Here is a 16,150-nt window from a genome sequence, read left to right on the forward strand (position 1 = left end):
GCCCCTGCTTAATCACTATATTTTTTTTTTGTTTCACTAAGACGTAATAGAAAAAAATGTACATGCCTACTACTTAAAAAATATATGAAGAGGTACTACTTATCTAATTTGTAGAACTTGGGCATCATCGTCGGCTTCATCACACAACACACACTTCCCACACAGATCCCCTTGTCCTTCACAACACAGATCCTCCCAGCATGGTCTTAACGTCAGGGTCCTCACAACACGGTCATCACATGTTCTCCCCACACGGTTCTTCATGGCACGGGTCCTCACATCAAGGGTCATAACGGCATGGGTCATCAGGGTACGTGTCTTCATAGAACTGGTCTTCATACGTATGTCTTCAAACACGGGTCTTCTTAGCACGGGTCTTCACACACGAGTCTTATTAGCACGGGTCTTCACACACGAGTCTTCAACGTGGGTTTTCACGCTGGGATCTTCACACACGGTTTTCACAATAACAGTTCATATATCACAGAGACATAATCCGTACGAAAATTATATCGATGAAACTTGACTGATTAGACAGTGATAGCGTTTTCTGACTAGATGTTATATCCGCCGACTAGCTTCTAAGTGCTTTCAAGCTACTTCACCTTGTTATACTTCTTCAAGCTGTTCTAGCTGCTTCACGTTGTTATGCTGCTTCATGTTACTATAGCTGATTCACGTTAATACTTAATACTGCTCCACCATGTTATAACTGCTGGGTTGTATATGTATACCACAGTTATGCAGTGAGAGGGTACAACTACCTGATCCAATACCATCTTTCCATATCACCACCATTTGATTATGTTTAGCTATCCTACAGTATATCTTGGGACACGACGACATCAACGCTACGAATGATTCAACAGAATGACATCGGTTACTAACTCTATTTATTGCACAATAAATAATGGGCATCGGACAGCTTGGACAAACGATACTACAACTAGACAACCTAACTCTAACATCACACAGACAAGACTCACTTCAATCTTCTTCCCTGGCAACAACGGAACTCACACTAAAACGTCACTTTCTTGCGTACAGCGTCACACACTCACTCGTTCAATATACGGCCGCACCATCAATCATGCGCACCCATTGCCCTAGTCAAACATGCATCATAACACTTTGGTCAGTATAAACGTATAAACGTATTTTATAATATTATGTGAAGGCGTAAAAAAGACTCAAATGTCTAGACATAATTACGCACATCAATTACACACATAATTACACACATTAGAAAGATTAAAACACAACCACACAATTTAGAGATATTGGCACAACCACACAGTTTAGAGATATTGGCACAACCGTATAGTTTAGAGATATTGGCACAACCGCACAGTTTAGAGATATTGGCACAACCACACAGTTTAGAGATATTGGCACAACCAAACAGTTTAGAGATATTGGCACAACCGCACAGTTTAGAGATATTGGCACAACCACACAGTTTAGAGATATTGGCACAACCACACAGTTTAGAGATATTGTCACAACCGCACAGTTTAGAGATATTGACACAACCACACAGTTTAGAGATATTTGCACAACCACACAGTTTAGAGATATTGGCACAACCAAACAGTTTAGAGATATTGGCACAACCCCACAGTTTAGAGATATTGGCACAATCACACAGTTTAGAGATATTGGCACAACCAAACAGTTTAGAGATATTGGCACAACCACAATGTTTAGATAAATTTGCACAACCACACATTTTAGAAATAGTTTAGACAGTTTAGACACACCCACACACAGTGATATGTTTTAGACACAACCACTACAACCAATAATAAAGAAAATGGCCCTTTGACTCCGTTCTTCAGTCTAGTTTCGTCTGAGTCTGCTTATATAGTCTTAGTTAAGAACTAATTACCAGGCAGCAATTGTTGAATAAGTTTCTTCTCCTTGATGGAATGCTGTCCCCAGTTAACGAGCCGGGACTTTTGTAGTCAGCAATCATTTTTTATTTACTTCAAAAAACATTCGTTCTTAGAAATATTTAATTATTATGAAATAAAACATCTGTTGATCTATCGAATATTTATTACCTTACTGAACATAATTTCTTGTCGTACTACATAATACCTTGTCCCACTGATCACTCACGTTCCATCCCTATGAAACTTGATCTTGAAGACCTACAGAAAATTTACAATCAGTGTGTTGTAGAGAATCGACATTTTAATAATACATATCATACACATTGGTATCCTACCAGGGGCGGAACTACCATACCGCCAGACCCCGCAATGCGGGGGGGGGGGGCCCAGGCCGTTTAGGGGCCCAAAATCCGACCAAAAAGCAATGACTTTGTATCCCAAAATTACGTTTTCGTGCACCTTAATTATGGTTTTGTAAAAAAACAAACTACTACTGTAGTGATGTTCTACAGTAGCTAACACACGCTGTTGCGTAAAAGAAAAAAAATCTACATAAGCTTTAGTGTGCAAGATAAACATTCAATGACTTATTTCCCTTTTTTAAATAGTCAAATAGAAGTGCCCATAAACCCCTTTTAATAGTTTTGTACTACACACATTGAAAAGCAATTACTTCTCTTAATTATAATTTTTTATAAAATACATACTAAAGAATGGCATAGTATAAAAAGGAATTTAAAAAAATAAATAATTTAAATTAAAAAAAAACCATAAAAATAAACATAACACGAGAAACCATTACACTTACAAAGCTTTCATGTTTCATATACTTTTGACCGGCTTGCACATGGGAATCTATACGGCCGACATCAAAAGTATTTGCAAAACAGACTAATGCACTTAAACACATGACAGGTTGTTGTAATTTGTTAGAATTGAAAATAAAAGTATTATGTATTTTTTAAAACAATGTGTTGTTTAAAAACTAGATTAGGCCCGAAATGAGTATCCTACGTTCGTATTTTGTGTTTATATATATATATATATAGGGGGCCTCAAAAAATATTTTGCGGGGTGGCCCTTTTTTCCTAGTTCCGCCACTGTATCCTACTGAACATTAACTACTTTTTAAAGCCTTCACAGTTTGGAGTTTTGAAAGGTCACGTGTCTTACAATAACGGACGATACACAGAGTAATAAAGATCAATACATTCTTATGGAGTTTATTCAGATTAATCAGCGAAAAATACGATTTCCAATTAACGGAAATAAACTCAAAATTTAACTTAACCCGGTTAATAAAATCTTATACCCATGTATGTAAATCGCCCACCTATCTAAAATGGTATTTTAAAAACCTGAAAAAGAGTAAAGTAACAGACTTATTAGAGGTCACTCAAAAAGAGAAAGTAATCCAAGTATAAGATCGTATACATACATATGAAATTTAATTTAACTAAATAAACAGCAATCCAGTTATCGTTTTCCCACGAAAATAGAGCAAAATATCACTTTCGGTTACTGGTTTTCGCTCAAAATTTGAAAGAAATTTGGGCATAAAATTTAATTCTTAAATGAGAAATGTCGACCACTTAACTTAAATGGTACCTAAGGTATTGTCTTTTGAGAATCTGCAGGAATACCAAATCATTTTATCGTAAATTGCTTTCATGTTGATAGATAACAACACATTTGATAAAATACTTTCTCCAACATTATTGAAACGGTTCTAATGTTATCGTGTTCACATACATACATGTTGATAGATAACAACACATTTGATAAAATACTTTCTCCAACATTATTGAAACGGTTCTAATGTTATCGTGTTCACAGACATACATATATGCAGACCAAATGGCAAATAGTTTTTTTTTCGACACAGGAAAATGAAGAACGTCGAGAATTGTTAAAATCTCAATTTCGATTTTTCAAACCATCCTCTATATGCTGTATACTAGAAAGTAAAATGCATAAAATACTATTTACATCACACACATTACTACACACCCGGTCCGCCTTACAACTTGACTGCCAACTGTCTTTCACTAACTTAATTTTTCGCGATTTTCCCAGGCCCCTTGCAACTCTCCACAGAACAAATCACCAATTAATTTATCATTTAAATTATCATGTTTAAAAATATTTTTAAATTAAAAAAATATATTAAAAAAAGACTAATTATCAAAACTAGTAATTATTGTTTTAGTAAAATACCGAAAAGACATGACATTTTCAACAAAATGATCAAGTCATATAAATTTAAAACATTGCCTTGTTTGAATCGATTGTTTGAGCCGAATGTTGCGTTGTGTTTTACTCATCCAGTAGATATTTCTCAAGGTCACATGTGACTAAAACGTTATCTCTTCTTGGCTCGGTAGACCGATGAGCTTAGCATAGGGGTAAGCTTTTGAAACAACAACCTTCAAAACATAGCCATTAAACTGTGAGACGGTCTGCTATCAGAGTTAACGTGTGGGTAGTATCGTTAACATCAGTGGTAACTGAGACAGTACATGGTGTTCTCTGGTCACTGAGACAGTACATGGTGTTCTCTGGTCACTGAGACAGTACATGGTGGTCTATGGTCATTGAGACAGTACATGGTGTTCTCTGGTCACTGAGACAAGTGGTTTCACTGCTTACTTATACATTGTGTTCTCTGGTCATCGACACTTAGATCTTTTACTTATATGTAAAATTTCGTCCATCTTTCAGAAACAGTACTCAAGTTGTTTGTAGGCTTAAGAAAAACCGAAAGTAGAAAAAGTTCCGGTTAATGGAGATCACTGAAAAGTTAATACAGAACTAGAAATTTGACATAATACTTAAATATGAAATTACATCAAGCTAGCTATAATTATCGTGTTGTCAGACACAGGTACGCAAAGACATACGGACAAAATAACAGAAATAGAACATCAAGAAAAATTAAAAAAACAAAAGCATGATCAGCTTTGAAATGTTTAATCTACCATAGTGACAAGCTGTTTCTCTAGGTCAGAATTTTTTTCCAGACCAATTGCTCAGCCACATTTTTCACACATGAACTTGTAACCACCACGGTTTTGATCAAACATGTCATTCATTCTGAAGCTGTATTCGCGGTAGAGTGTTATGTAATCATTTCCACCACAACAGTTGTCCGGGTTACTTCCCCACCAGTCAAAAAACGCGACCGGCTCTTTGCTGAACTGGTAGATCCACGTACCCTCAAGTGCTTGGTCAGTTCCAGAAATCAGCAGGCCTGGAGGGTTATCTTTCTTGACCAGGTCCTGGACAAACTTGTATTCGGCTGCGTCGTTGACCTCCACCAAATACATGCCGTAGGACAAACACACCTTTTCAGCATGTTCGGGATCCAGGTATTGAAACTTGGAGAGATAATATTTGTGTCCGTTGTAGGTTTCAGGGGGGAAAAATAGGTCACCGATTGGTGTCGGGTATCCATAGTTACAACTTGTAACTGTAGAGGAATAGTAAAATTATGGTTAATAATTTTATGATTCTTCCGGGATTTTATTCGTAAATCATTAACAAAACAAAGATAAACAAATACCTTCACAATTATACATTTTTAAACGCTGAAAAAAATGCTTCCTTTATCGAATAAAAGCTTTGATAAGTCATGGGATCTTTTACATATTATTTATTAAAACCGCGAGAATATATATTCTTTAGCTATAAAGCGTATGTAACTCTTTCCTTTATAAATAGTCTGTATGCTATAGTGCTAAACCTGTAATTCGTAAACATTACGACAAATGGAATTTACCAAAGCCAGAGAAGGCCCTAAAACATTATGACATGTAGAACTTACCAAAGCCGGAGAAGGCGCTAAAACATTACGACAACTGGAACTTACCAAAGCCGGAGAAGGCGCTAAAACATTACGACAACTGGAACTTACCAAAGCCGGAGAAGACGTGAAGCAACAGAGCGATGAACAGCAACATGTTGGTCGAATCTCTTTAGGAACAGCCGAGAGGATGTATCCTAATGGCTGTAAGGGCCGTTTTTTTATAGTAATGTAGCAAATTAGCTATGAATTATGCATACAATTAACATGTGCAACCGCTGTTTATCACTTAGACTATCAATTGTGATAAACAAAATCCAAAAGGGAATGTACCAGACTAGTCTGATCAGAACAATTTGAACCATAGACAATTTAACAGACGTGGCATGCAACATTTTATCATTAGAGAGTATTCTAATTAAAATCACTTCTTTTAACAACGCTAATATTACAAATGTTTATAGCCTTTACTTCTCCACGTTCTACAACTATTGTAGCAATAATCTCCACATTCTAGAACTATTTCAGCCCATAGTCTCTACAATCTACAACTTTTGTAGCCCGCTATCTCCACATTATACATAATTGTAGTCATTAATCTCCATGTGCTATATGCAGTGGAGATCTTAGCCCATATTTCCTTTATTATTCTACTAACACTTAGGATATTAAAAAATATCCCATAACTCGACACATACTATAGTGATGATTAGAAGTAGCAACATTTATCTTTTGACTTGCTGCATATTCTAACGTGGAAATATCAAGCCTATTTAATAATGCAGAAAAGGAGAAAATAAATGATTTTTCTGGAAATATTAATAACTAGCCATAATGCATAGCATCACTTAGATTTTCAAAAAACATTTAAGACTTTGAATGATTAATTTATTGGTAACTACCTGTAATGTGGAATGCTTAAAATTAAACAAAAATTTCATTTAAAAACCGATGGTAAAAATATTTGCAAACTTATTATACGTATTACGCAAAGTAATTAGAACTACAGAGGCTCCCATGATAGTTTGGTCGTTACCGCGCGTTGCTGCGGGGATAGAAATATATATATATATATATATATATATATATATATATATATATATATATATATATATATATATATATATATATATATATATATATACAAATATGGATGGATTAATTTTTAAATTTTTTTGGAATACATACTTTAATGTTTAATCTAACGAAAGCCAAAATTTCGTAATTTTTTGTGTGCTTAAAATAGTATAAACATCGATCAAAGACGAAGTCTATGTATACTTTTCTTTACACCAAATAGCTGTTTGTATAACAAAATACGGCATCTGGTCCGATCTAACGAGCATCCGCGGTTTTCTTGACAGGTAGAACCTTTTTTTGATACACTACGGGGTTGGTCTACGATATTTTCGATATATAACACATAATGATATTTTTATTCGCGGTCTGCGTTTAGCTCTTGTACAGAGCTTAAAGTCTGACCGACAGTTTCCCCTGACGGCCCAGCCATTTATAGAGGTGCATGCAAATATATTAGCCAGATGTACAGAGGGTAAGTACCCAAATATTATTTAGAAAATTACCCTCTGTTTTGTACAGAAAGTACACTGTTTATATTTTAAAATTCTGATCTCTCGTTGTTAACAACTTTTAGAGATTTTTCAGATTTGCACAGTTATTTTACCTTACCCAACGTAAAGAAGTGATAAAATCTAATATACGAGCCGGCCCGCGGCATAACATACGCCGCTATTTAGTTGTTGTTTTTTCTACTTTTCAGTAATTCATAATTTGTGAATCGACAGTACCAACGCTGACACTGAAAATATTTCTTTAAAACACTAGAAGTAGCTCGTTAAGGACCAACCCCCCCCCCCTTTCCCCCCCCCCCCCCCAACGTTTAAAATCGTTTCAAACTAAATTATCTGCCCCTAATAGCCGTCACTAAACCCGACTCCACGAAGGTAAACATAGCGTGAACCACAGCTCACTAAGACCATGTAGGGGTGGGGATGATAGGGAGCGCGTTTACAGCTTGTTTTCTAGCGTCTCCCAGAAGAGAATTATATATATACTAGGCATACTGCCTAGCTTCGCTTAGGTTTTTAAAAAACATTTGAGAATTTGAATACTTAATTATTTAGCGATGGATTGGGTGGAGGGTGCTTTAATTTAAACAGTAAAGCTAACTTTAGAAAAAAATGTTTTGTTTGTCATTTAAATCCAGTTCTTAGAGAAATAGTGGAAAGTACGCAATGTATAACTAAAATGGAATTAGAACTACACAGGTTTCATGAACAGTATATCTAATGGTTTATATTACATTGCCTTTTGAAATTTATTTGATTATCTAATTAGGATACGTAACTGAATTAACAACTTAATTTTGTACTACAACAAATGCTATACTTCGTCATTTTCTGTTTCTGTTTAAAATAGTATACAATTATTTGAAAAATAATAATTTAAAAAACGTTACCTCCCTTGAAAACTGAACGTATGACGTATGTCTTTGCTATGCTTATATAAGAAATTACGGAATATGAACATATTTAACGACTATAATGGCTGTTTCCGACGGGAATACATTTTTTTGTTACCCTCCAGGGTCGGTCTACGACGTCATATAATATTAAGGGGATCGTTCGTCAATTTATTTATATATATATCTCATATAAGGTGAACTTCACTCACGATCATCTTTTAGCCCTCGTCGAGGGCTTTGAGTCTGACCAACAGTTTTTCCATACGGCATAGTCATCTATAGTAGTGTATGCAAAAACTTAGCATGATGTACAGACGTTAAGTAACCTAAAAATTGTGTTAAATTTTCCCGGTTTTTGCCATAAAATACAAAGATTATATAGGGAAATACAACTGGTCAGTTTTGACCGCTTTACGAAGTTTTCCCAAATATGCCGAGTTTTTTGTGACACCCCTAGGTGTTCTTCTACCACCTCACAAAATATCAAGGGGGGTCGTCGGAGGAAATTTTTTTTCGTAATAGAGCTCATATAAAGAGAATTTCACTCGCGGTCACTTTTTAGCCCTCGTCGAGGGCTTTGAGTGTAACCGACAGTTTTCCCTAAAGGTCAAGCCATTGTCCTAGGAGCATGCAAAAAATTAGCCAGATATACTGAGCTTAAGTACCCTAAAGTCTGCGTTGAAATGACCCTCTGTTTTTCCCATAAAATACAAAGATTATATAGGGAAATACAACTGGTCAGTTTTGACCGCTTTACGAAGTTTTCCCAGATATGCCGAGTTTTTTGTGACACCCCTAGGTGTTCTTCTACCACCTCACAAAATATCAAGGGGGGTCGTCGGAGGAAATTTTTTTTCGTAATAGAGCTCATATAAAGAGAATTTCACTCGCGGTCACTTTTTAGCCCTCGTCGAGGGCTTTGAGTGTAACCGACAGTTTTCCCTAAAGGTCAAGCCATTGTCCTAGGAGCATGCAAAAAATTAGCCAGATATACTGAGCTTAAGTACCCTAAAGTCTGCGTTGAAATGACCCTCTGTTTTTCCCATAAAATACAAAGATTATATAGGGAAATTCAACTGGTCAGTTTTGACCGCTTTACGAAGTTTTCCCAGATATGCCGAGTTTTTTGTGACACCCCTAGGTGTTCTTCTACCACCTCACAAAATATCAAGGGGGGTCGTCGGAGGACATTTTTTTTCGTAATAGAGCTCATATAAAGAGAATTTCACTCGCGGTCACTTTTTAGCCCTCGTCGAGGGCTTTGAGTGTAACCGACAGTTTTCCCTAAAGGTCAAGCCATTGTCCTAGAAGCATGCAAAAAATTAGCCAGATATACTGAGCTTAAGTACCCTAAAGTCTGCGTTGAAATGACCCTCTGTTTTTCCCATAAAATACAAAGATTATATAGGGAAATACAACTGGTCAGTTTTGACCGCTTTACGAAGTTTTCCCAAATATGCCGAGTTTTTTGTGACACCCCTAGGTGTTCTTCTACCACCTCACAAAATATCAAGGGGGGTCGTCGGAGGAAATTTTTTTTCGTAATAGAGCTCATATAAAGAGAATTTCACTCGCGGTCACTTTTTAGCCCTCGTCGAGGGCTTTGAGTGTAACCGACAGTTTTCCCTAAAGGTCAAGCCATTGTCCTAGGAGCATGCAAAAAATTAGCCAGATATACTGAGCTTAAGTACCCTAAAGTCTGCGTTGAAATGACCCTCTGTTTTTCCCATAAAATACAAAGATTATATAGGGAAATACAACTGGTCAGTTTTGACCGCTTTACGAAGTTTTCCCAGATATGCCGAGTTTTTTGTGACACCCCTAGGTGTTCTTCTACCACCTCACAAAATATCAAGGGGGGTCGTCGGAGGAATTTTTTTTTCGTAATAGAGCTCATATAAAGAGAATTTCACTCGCGGTCACTTTTTAGCCCTCGTCGAGGGCTTTGAGTGTAACCGACAGTTTTCCCTAAAGGTCAAGCCATTGTCCTAGGAGCATGCAAAAAATTAGCCAGATATACTGAGCTTAAGTACCCTAAAGTCTGCGTTGAAATGACCCTCTGTTTTTCCCATAAAATACAAAGATTATATAGGGAAATACAACTGGTCAGTTTTGACCGCTTTACGAAGTTTTCCCAGATATGCCGAGTTTTTTGTGACACCCCTAGGTGTTCTTCTACCACCTCACAAAATATCAATGGGGGTCGTCGGAGGAAATTTTTTTTCGTAATAGAGCTCATATAAAGAGAATTTCACTCGCGGTCACTTTTTAGCCCTCGTCGAGGGCTTTGAGTGTAACCGACAGTTTTCCCTAAAGGTCAAGCCATTGTCCTAGGAACATGCAAAAAATTAGCCAGATATACTGAGATTAAGTACCCTAAAGTCTGCGTTGAAATGACCCTCTGTTTTTCCCATAAAATACAAAGATTATATAGGGAAATACAACTGGTCAGTTTTGACCGCTTTACGAAGTTTTCCCAGATATGCCGAGTTTTTTGTGACACCCCTAGGTGTTCTTCTACCACCTCACAAAATATCATGGGGGGTCGTCGGAGGAATTTTTTTTTCGTAATAGAGCTCATATAAAGAGAATTTCACTCGCGGTCACTTTTTAGCCCTCGTCGAGGGCTTTGAGTGAAACCGACAGTTTTCCCTAAAGGTTAAGCCATTTACCTTAGAGCATGCAAAAAATTAGCCAGATGTAAAGACGGAAAGTGCCCTAAAATCCGTTTTGAAATCACCCTCTGTTTTTCCCATAAAATACAAAGATTATATAGGGAAATACGACTGGTCAGTTTTGACCCATTTAACGAATTTTCCCGGACATGGCGAGTTTTTTGGGACACCCCAAGGCGTTCTCCTACAACCACACAAATTTTCAAGGGGGGTCGTCGGAGGAAATTTTTTTTCGTAATATAGCCCATATAAGGCGCCGGTCAGTCGAGGTCAGTTTTGACCCCTTCTCCGTAGACTTTTCTGCAAACCGTCACCGGCCCTCGTGTTCTATTGCCCCAAGGCACCATCGTGCCAAATTTGACGCGCCTGCGGCGCCGGGAAGTGCCCTATCGGGCACTTGACCACTTTGCTTTATATATATAGATATATAAAGTTGTATAATTCTGTATGTGTCCTTGGACCGCGGACAGCTGATCCTTGAATAAAACGAAATAGAAGAAAAAATAGACTTGATCGCCATAGTATTATATATCTAAAGTGCTCTTCGACTAAATTAATGATATAAAAAATTAATATTGAAGGTGTTATAAAACAATATTCATTTTTCAAACTTATAGTGATAGTTGTCGGCATGTCTATCAGACAAAATTTAAAAAAAAAATGTATCACCATTCACAAAAATTCTAACTGTATCTGAAAATTATTTTACTTAGTCATTTAACACTCATTACTTCTCTTGATGAATGAGGAAAACACAATTACTTCCCTTTAAAAAACATTACATTGTGTGAGAAATTACTTTTTATTACTTTGTTTTGGTGTTGAGAAAAAATAATTACATAATTAGCGTGGGACGACCAAGTGAAATGTAGTAGGTATTTTAAATACTGCCTTTTATTTATTTTAAACAAAATCAATAACAGTCTAGAAGCCATCCCCTAAATATCCTCTATATTGCTTCTATCTTTCCGATTGCGGATAAGCTTGGGGTATTATAGTCGTTCACTAAATTAAATCAGTAGGCCAAATCCTTTCACTTCTAAAATAAAGTGGTAAATGTAGTCTATGCTGTTTTATTACTATATAAAGTGGTAAATGTAGCCCACATTGTTTCATTGCTAGAGCTAGTGGCAAAAGTAGACCGAAAAGTTCCACATGGTACATGTTGTGTGGGAGTTGCTTATATCGTTTCATTGTTGTTCAAAATATATCCTGCATACTAATGTCAAGGTCTAAAAGCCTACTCTTATCTGATTCATCCTTACCATTGTAATTTCTCAACTGTGAAGATACGCGGGATTCTAAATGAAACACGTGCCACACAACGGCTTCACTGTAATATTTTCGCTTTGCGAAAAACAAGTAGCTTTTTTTGTATATGGTATTTGAAGTATATGATATAAAATTATCATATTATGTTTTGAAAAAAAAATCACAAATCTACTTATAGTGTCAAATACATATATACGCCCACCTAACTAAAATGCTTCTTAAATAACACAGAAGAGTAAAATACCACTTCCGGTAACTAGAAATCAATCAAAAGTTCCACTAATTATCGATATTCGTACTATATTATATAAGCCCATACCCATCTCTTCCCCGAGCCCAACCATAATGCTTTTTCCAAATTGAAGTGGCTGCAATTCATCGCAACTAAATCGAAAGAAATGAGTAAAAAATTAGGGTAAGGAAGCAATGTCACTAATTAGTATCTCAATAATTGTGTAACGCTTGACACGCCTGGGCCAAATGTAAACAACAGTAATATAGCGTAGAGAATAATTTACCAAATGGCTGTGTCATAAATATTGATTATATCTTGCCTAACCAAGCCTTATATTTACTATATATTGGTCAAACATTGGTTATTGTGACGTCGATATCTTTTTGGTGTCATTTTTATAATGGGATTTTGAGGTAAAATTTAAAACTAATAAAACAGACTAATTCTCACAACCTGCAATAAATGCTGTAAAGATATGTAGTTTTTAACAAAATGATCAAGTTATCAAAAATTTAAAACATTGACTTATTTGAACCGGTTGTGTGAGCCAAATGTTTCGTTGTGTTTTACTCATCGCGTAGATATTTCTCAAGGACACATATGACTAAAACGTTATCTCTTCTTGGTTCGGTAGACCGATGTGTTTAGCATAGGGGTAAGCTTTTCAAACAACAACCTTCAAAACATAGCCATTAAACTGTGAGACGGTCTGCTATCTTTAGCATCAGAGTTAACATGTGGGTAGTATCGTTAACATCAGTGGTCACTGAGACAGTCCATGGTGTTCTCTGGTGACTGAGACAGTCCATGGTGTTCTCTGGTCACTGAGACAATACATGGTGTTCTCTGGTCACTTAGACAGTCCATGGTGTTCTCTGGTCACTGAGACATGGTGTTCTCTGGTCACTGAGACAGTACATGGTGTTCTCTGGTCACTGAGACAGTCCATGGTGTTCTCTGGTCACTGAGACAGTACATGGTGTTCTCTGGTCACTGAGACAGTACATGGTGTTCTCTGGTCACTGAGACAGTACATGGTGTTCTCTGGTCACTGAGACAGTACATGGTGTTCTCTGGTCACTGAGACAGTACATGGTGTTCTCTGGTCACTGAGACAGTACATGGTGTTCTCTGGTCACTGAGACAGTACATGGTGTTCTCTGGTCACTGAGACAGTCCATGGTGTTCTCTGGTCACTGAGACAGTACATGGTGTTCTCTGGTCACTGAGACAGTACATGGTGTTCTCTGGTCACTGAGACAGTACATGGTGTTCTCTGGTCACTGAGACAGTACATGGTGTTCTCTGGTCACTGAGACAGTACATGGTGTTCTCTGATCACTGAGACAGTACATGGTGTTCTCTGGTCACTGAGACAGTACATGGTGTTCTCTGGTCACTGAGACAGTCCATGGTGTTCTCTGGTCACTGAGACAGTACATGGTGTTCTCTGGTCACTGAGACAGTACATGGTGTTCTCTGGTCACTGAGACAGTACATGGTGTTCTCTGGTCACTGAGACAGTACATGGTGTTCTCTGGTCACTGAGACAGTACATGGTGTTCTCTGGTCACTGAGACAGTCCATGGTGTTCTCTGGTCACTGAGACAGTACATGGTGTTCTCTGGTCACTGAGACAGTAAATGGTGTTCTCTGGTCACTGAGACAGTACATGGTGTTCTCTGGTCTTTGAGACCGTACATGGTGTTCTCTGATCACTGAGACATGGTGTTCTCTGGTCACTGAGACAGTACATGGTGTTCTCTGGTCACTGAGACAGTACATGGTGTTCTTTGGTCACTGAGACAGTACATGGTGTTCTCTGGTCACTGAGACAGTACATGGTGTTCTCTGGTCACTGCAGTGGCGTAGCGACGTCGGGTGTCACCCGGTGCTGCACTTAATGGTAACACCCCCCCCCAGAGGCATAGAGACCCTTCCCAGGGAAAAACTTTCACATTTTCGATTTGCACCCCCCCCTCAAACTTTCGATTTGCACCCCCCCCCCTCGAGTTTTTCTATATATATTTTGCTATTTTTTGCTTTGGTGTCACCCCCCTAAATGGTGTCACCCGGTGCGGTCCGCACCCCCCGCCCCCCCCCCTCGCTACGCCCCTGGGTCACTGAGATAATACATGGTGTTCTCTGGTCAATGAGGCAGTCCATGGTGTTCTCTGGTCACTGAGACAGTACATGGTGTTCTCTGGTCACTGAGATAGTACATGGTGTTCTGTGGTCACTGAGACAGTACATGGTGTTCTCTGGTCACTGAGACAGTCAATGGTGTTCTCTGGTCACTAAGACAGTACATGGTGTTCACTGGTAACTGAGACAGTACATGGTGTTCTCTGGTCACTGAGACAGTACATGGTGTTCTCTGATCACTGAGACATGGTGTTCTCTGGTCACCGAGACAGTACATGGTGTTCTCTGGTCACTGAGACAGTACATGGTGTTCTCTGGTCACTGAGACAGTACATGGTGTTCTCTGGTCACTGAGACAGTACAAGGTGTTCTTTGGTCACTGAGACAGTACATGGTGTTCTTTGGTCACTGAGACAGTACATGGTGTTCTCTGGTCACTGAGACAGTACATGGTGTTCTTTGGTCACTGAGACAGTACATGGTGTTGTCTGGTCACTGAGACAGTACATGGTGTTCTCTGGTCACTGAGACAGTACATGGTGTTCTCTGGTCACTGAGACAGTAAATGGTGTTCTCTGGTCACTGAGACATGGTGTTCTCTGGTCACTGAGACAGTACATGGTGTTCTCTGGTCACTGAGACAGTACATGGTGTTCTCTGGTCACTGAGACAGTACATGGTGTTCTCTGGTAACTGAGACAGTACATGGTGTTCTCGGGTCACTGAGACAGTACATGGTGTTCTCTGGTCACTGAGACAGTACATGGTGTTCTCTGATCACTGAGACATGGTGTTCTTTGGTCACTGAGACAGTACATGGTGTTCTCTGGTCACTGAGACAGTACATGGTGTTCTCTGGTCACTGAAACAGTACATGGTGTTCTCTGGTCACTGAGACAGTACATGGTGTTCTCTGATCACTGAGACATGGTGTTCTCTGGTCACCGAGACAGTACATGGTGTTCTCTGGTCACTGAGACAGTACATGGTGTTCTCTGGTCACTGAGACAGTACATTGTGTTCTCTGGTCACCGAGACAGTACATGGTGTTCTCTGGTAACTGAGACAGTACATGGTGTTCTCTGGTCACTGAGACAGTACATGGTGTTCTCTGGTCACTGAGACAGTACAAGGTGTTCTTTGGTCACTGAGACAGTACATGGTGTTCTTTGGTCACTGAGACAGTACATGGTGTTCTCTGGTCACTGAGACAGTACATGGTGTTCTTTGGTCACTGAGACAGTACATGGTGTTGTCTGGTCACTGAGACAGTACATGGTGTTGTCTGGTCACTGAGACAGTACATGGTGTTCTTTGGTCACTGAGACAGTACATGGTGTTCTCTGGTCACTGAGACAGTACATGGTGTTCTCTGGTCACTGAGACAGTACATGGTGTTCTTTGGTCACTGAGACAGTACATGGTGTTCTCTGGTCACTGAGACAGTACATGGTGTTCTTTGGTCACTGAGACAGTACATGGTGTTGTCTGGTCACTGAGACAGTACATGGTGTTCTCTGGTCACTGAGACAGTACATGGTGTTGTCTGGTCACTGAGACAGTACATGGTGTTCTCTGGTCACTGAGACAGTTCATGGTGTTCTTTGGTCACTGAGACAGTACATGGTGTTCTCTGGTCAC

The 16,150-nt window shown here is 38.6% G+C and overlaps 1 protein-coding gene across 1 annotated transcript; it reads right to left on the reverse strand.

Moving 5' to 3' along the window:
* Positions 1-4,924: 4,924 nt before the first annotated feature.
* On the reverse strand, positions 4,925-5,854 carry LOC131952401 (uncharacterized). Its single transcript, XM_059315030.1, has 2 exons — positions 5,809-5,854; positions 4,925-5,364 (listed from the first exon to the last, which is right to left on the reverse strand). Exons 1-2 carry the CDS (start codon positions 5,852-5,854, stop codon positions 4,925-4,927), a joined length of 486 nt encoding a protein of 161 aa, XP_059171013.1.
* Between the last annotated feature and the right edge of the window lie 10,296 nt (positions 5,855-16,150).

This window comes from Physella acuta, unplaced genomic scaffold, assembly GCF_028476545.2.
Source record: "Physella acuta isolate Inbredline_101_S28 unplaced genomic scaffold, ASM2847654v3 ptg000872l, whole genome shotgun sequence".
NCBI classification, from domain to species: Eukaryota; Metazoa; Mollusca; class Gastropoda; family Physidae; genus Physella; species Physella acuta.

Excerpts from the sequence above, each read along its gene's own strand:
- LOC131952401 (XM_059315030.1), bottom strand. The coding sequence starts at position 5,854 with ATGTTGCTGTTCATCGCTCTGTTGCTTCACGTCTTCTCCGGCTTTG. Across the intron at positions 5,365-5,808 it reads TCACGTCTTCTCCGGCTTTG|TTACAAGTTGTAACTATGGA; the intron begins GTAAGTTCCAGT and ends ATTCCTCTACAG.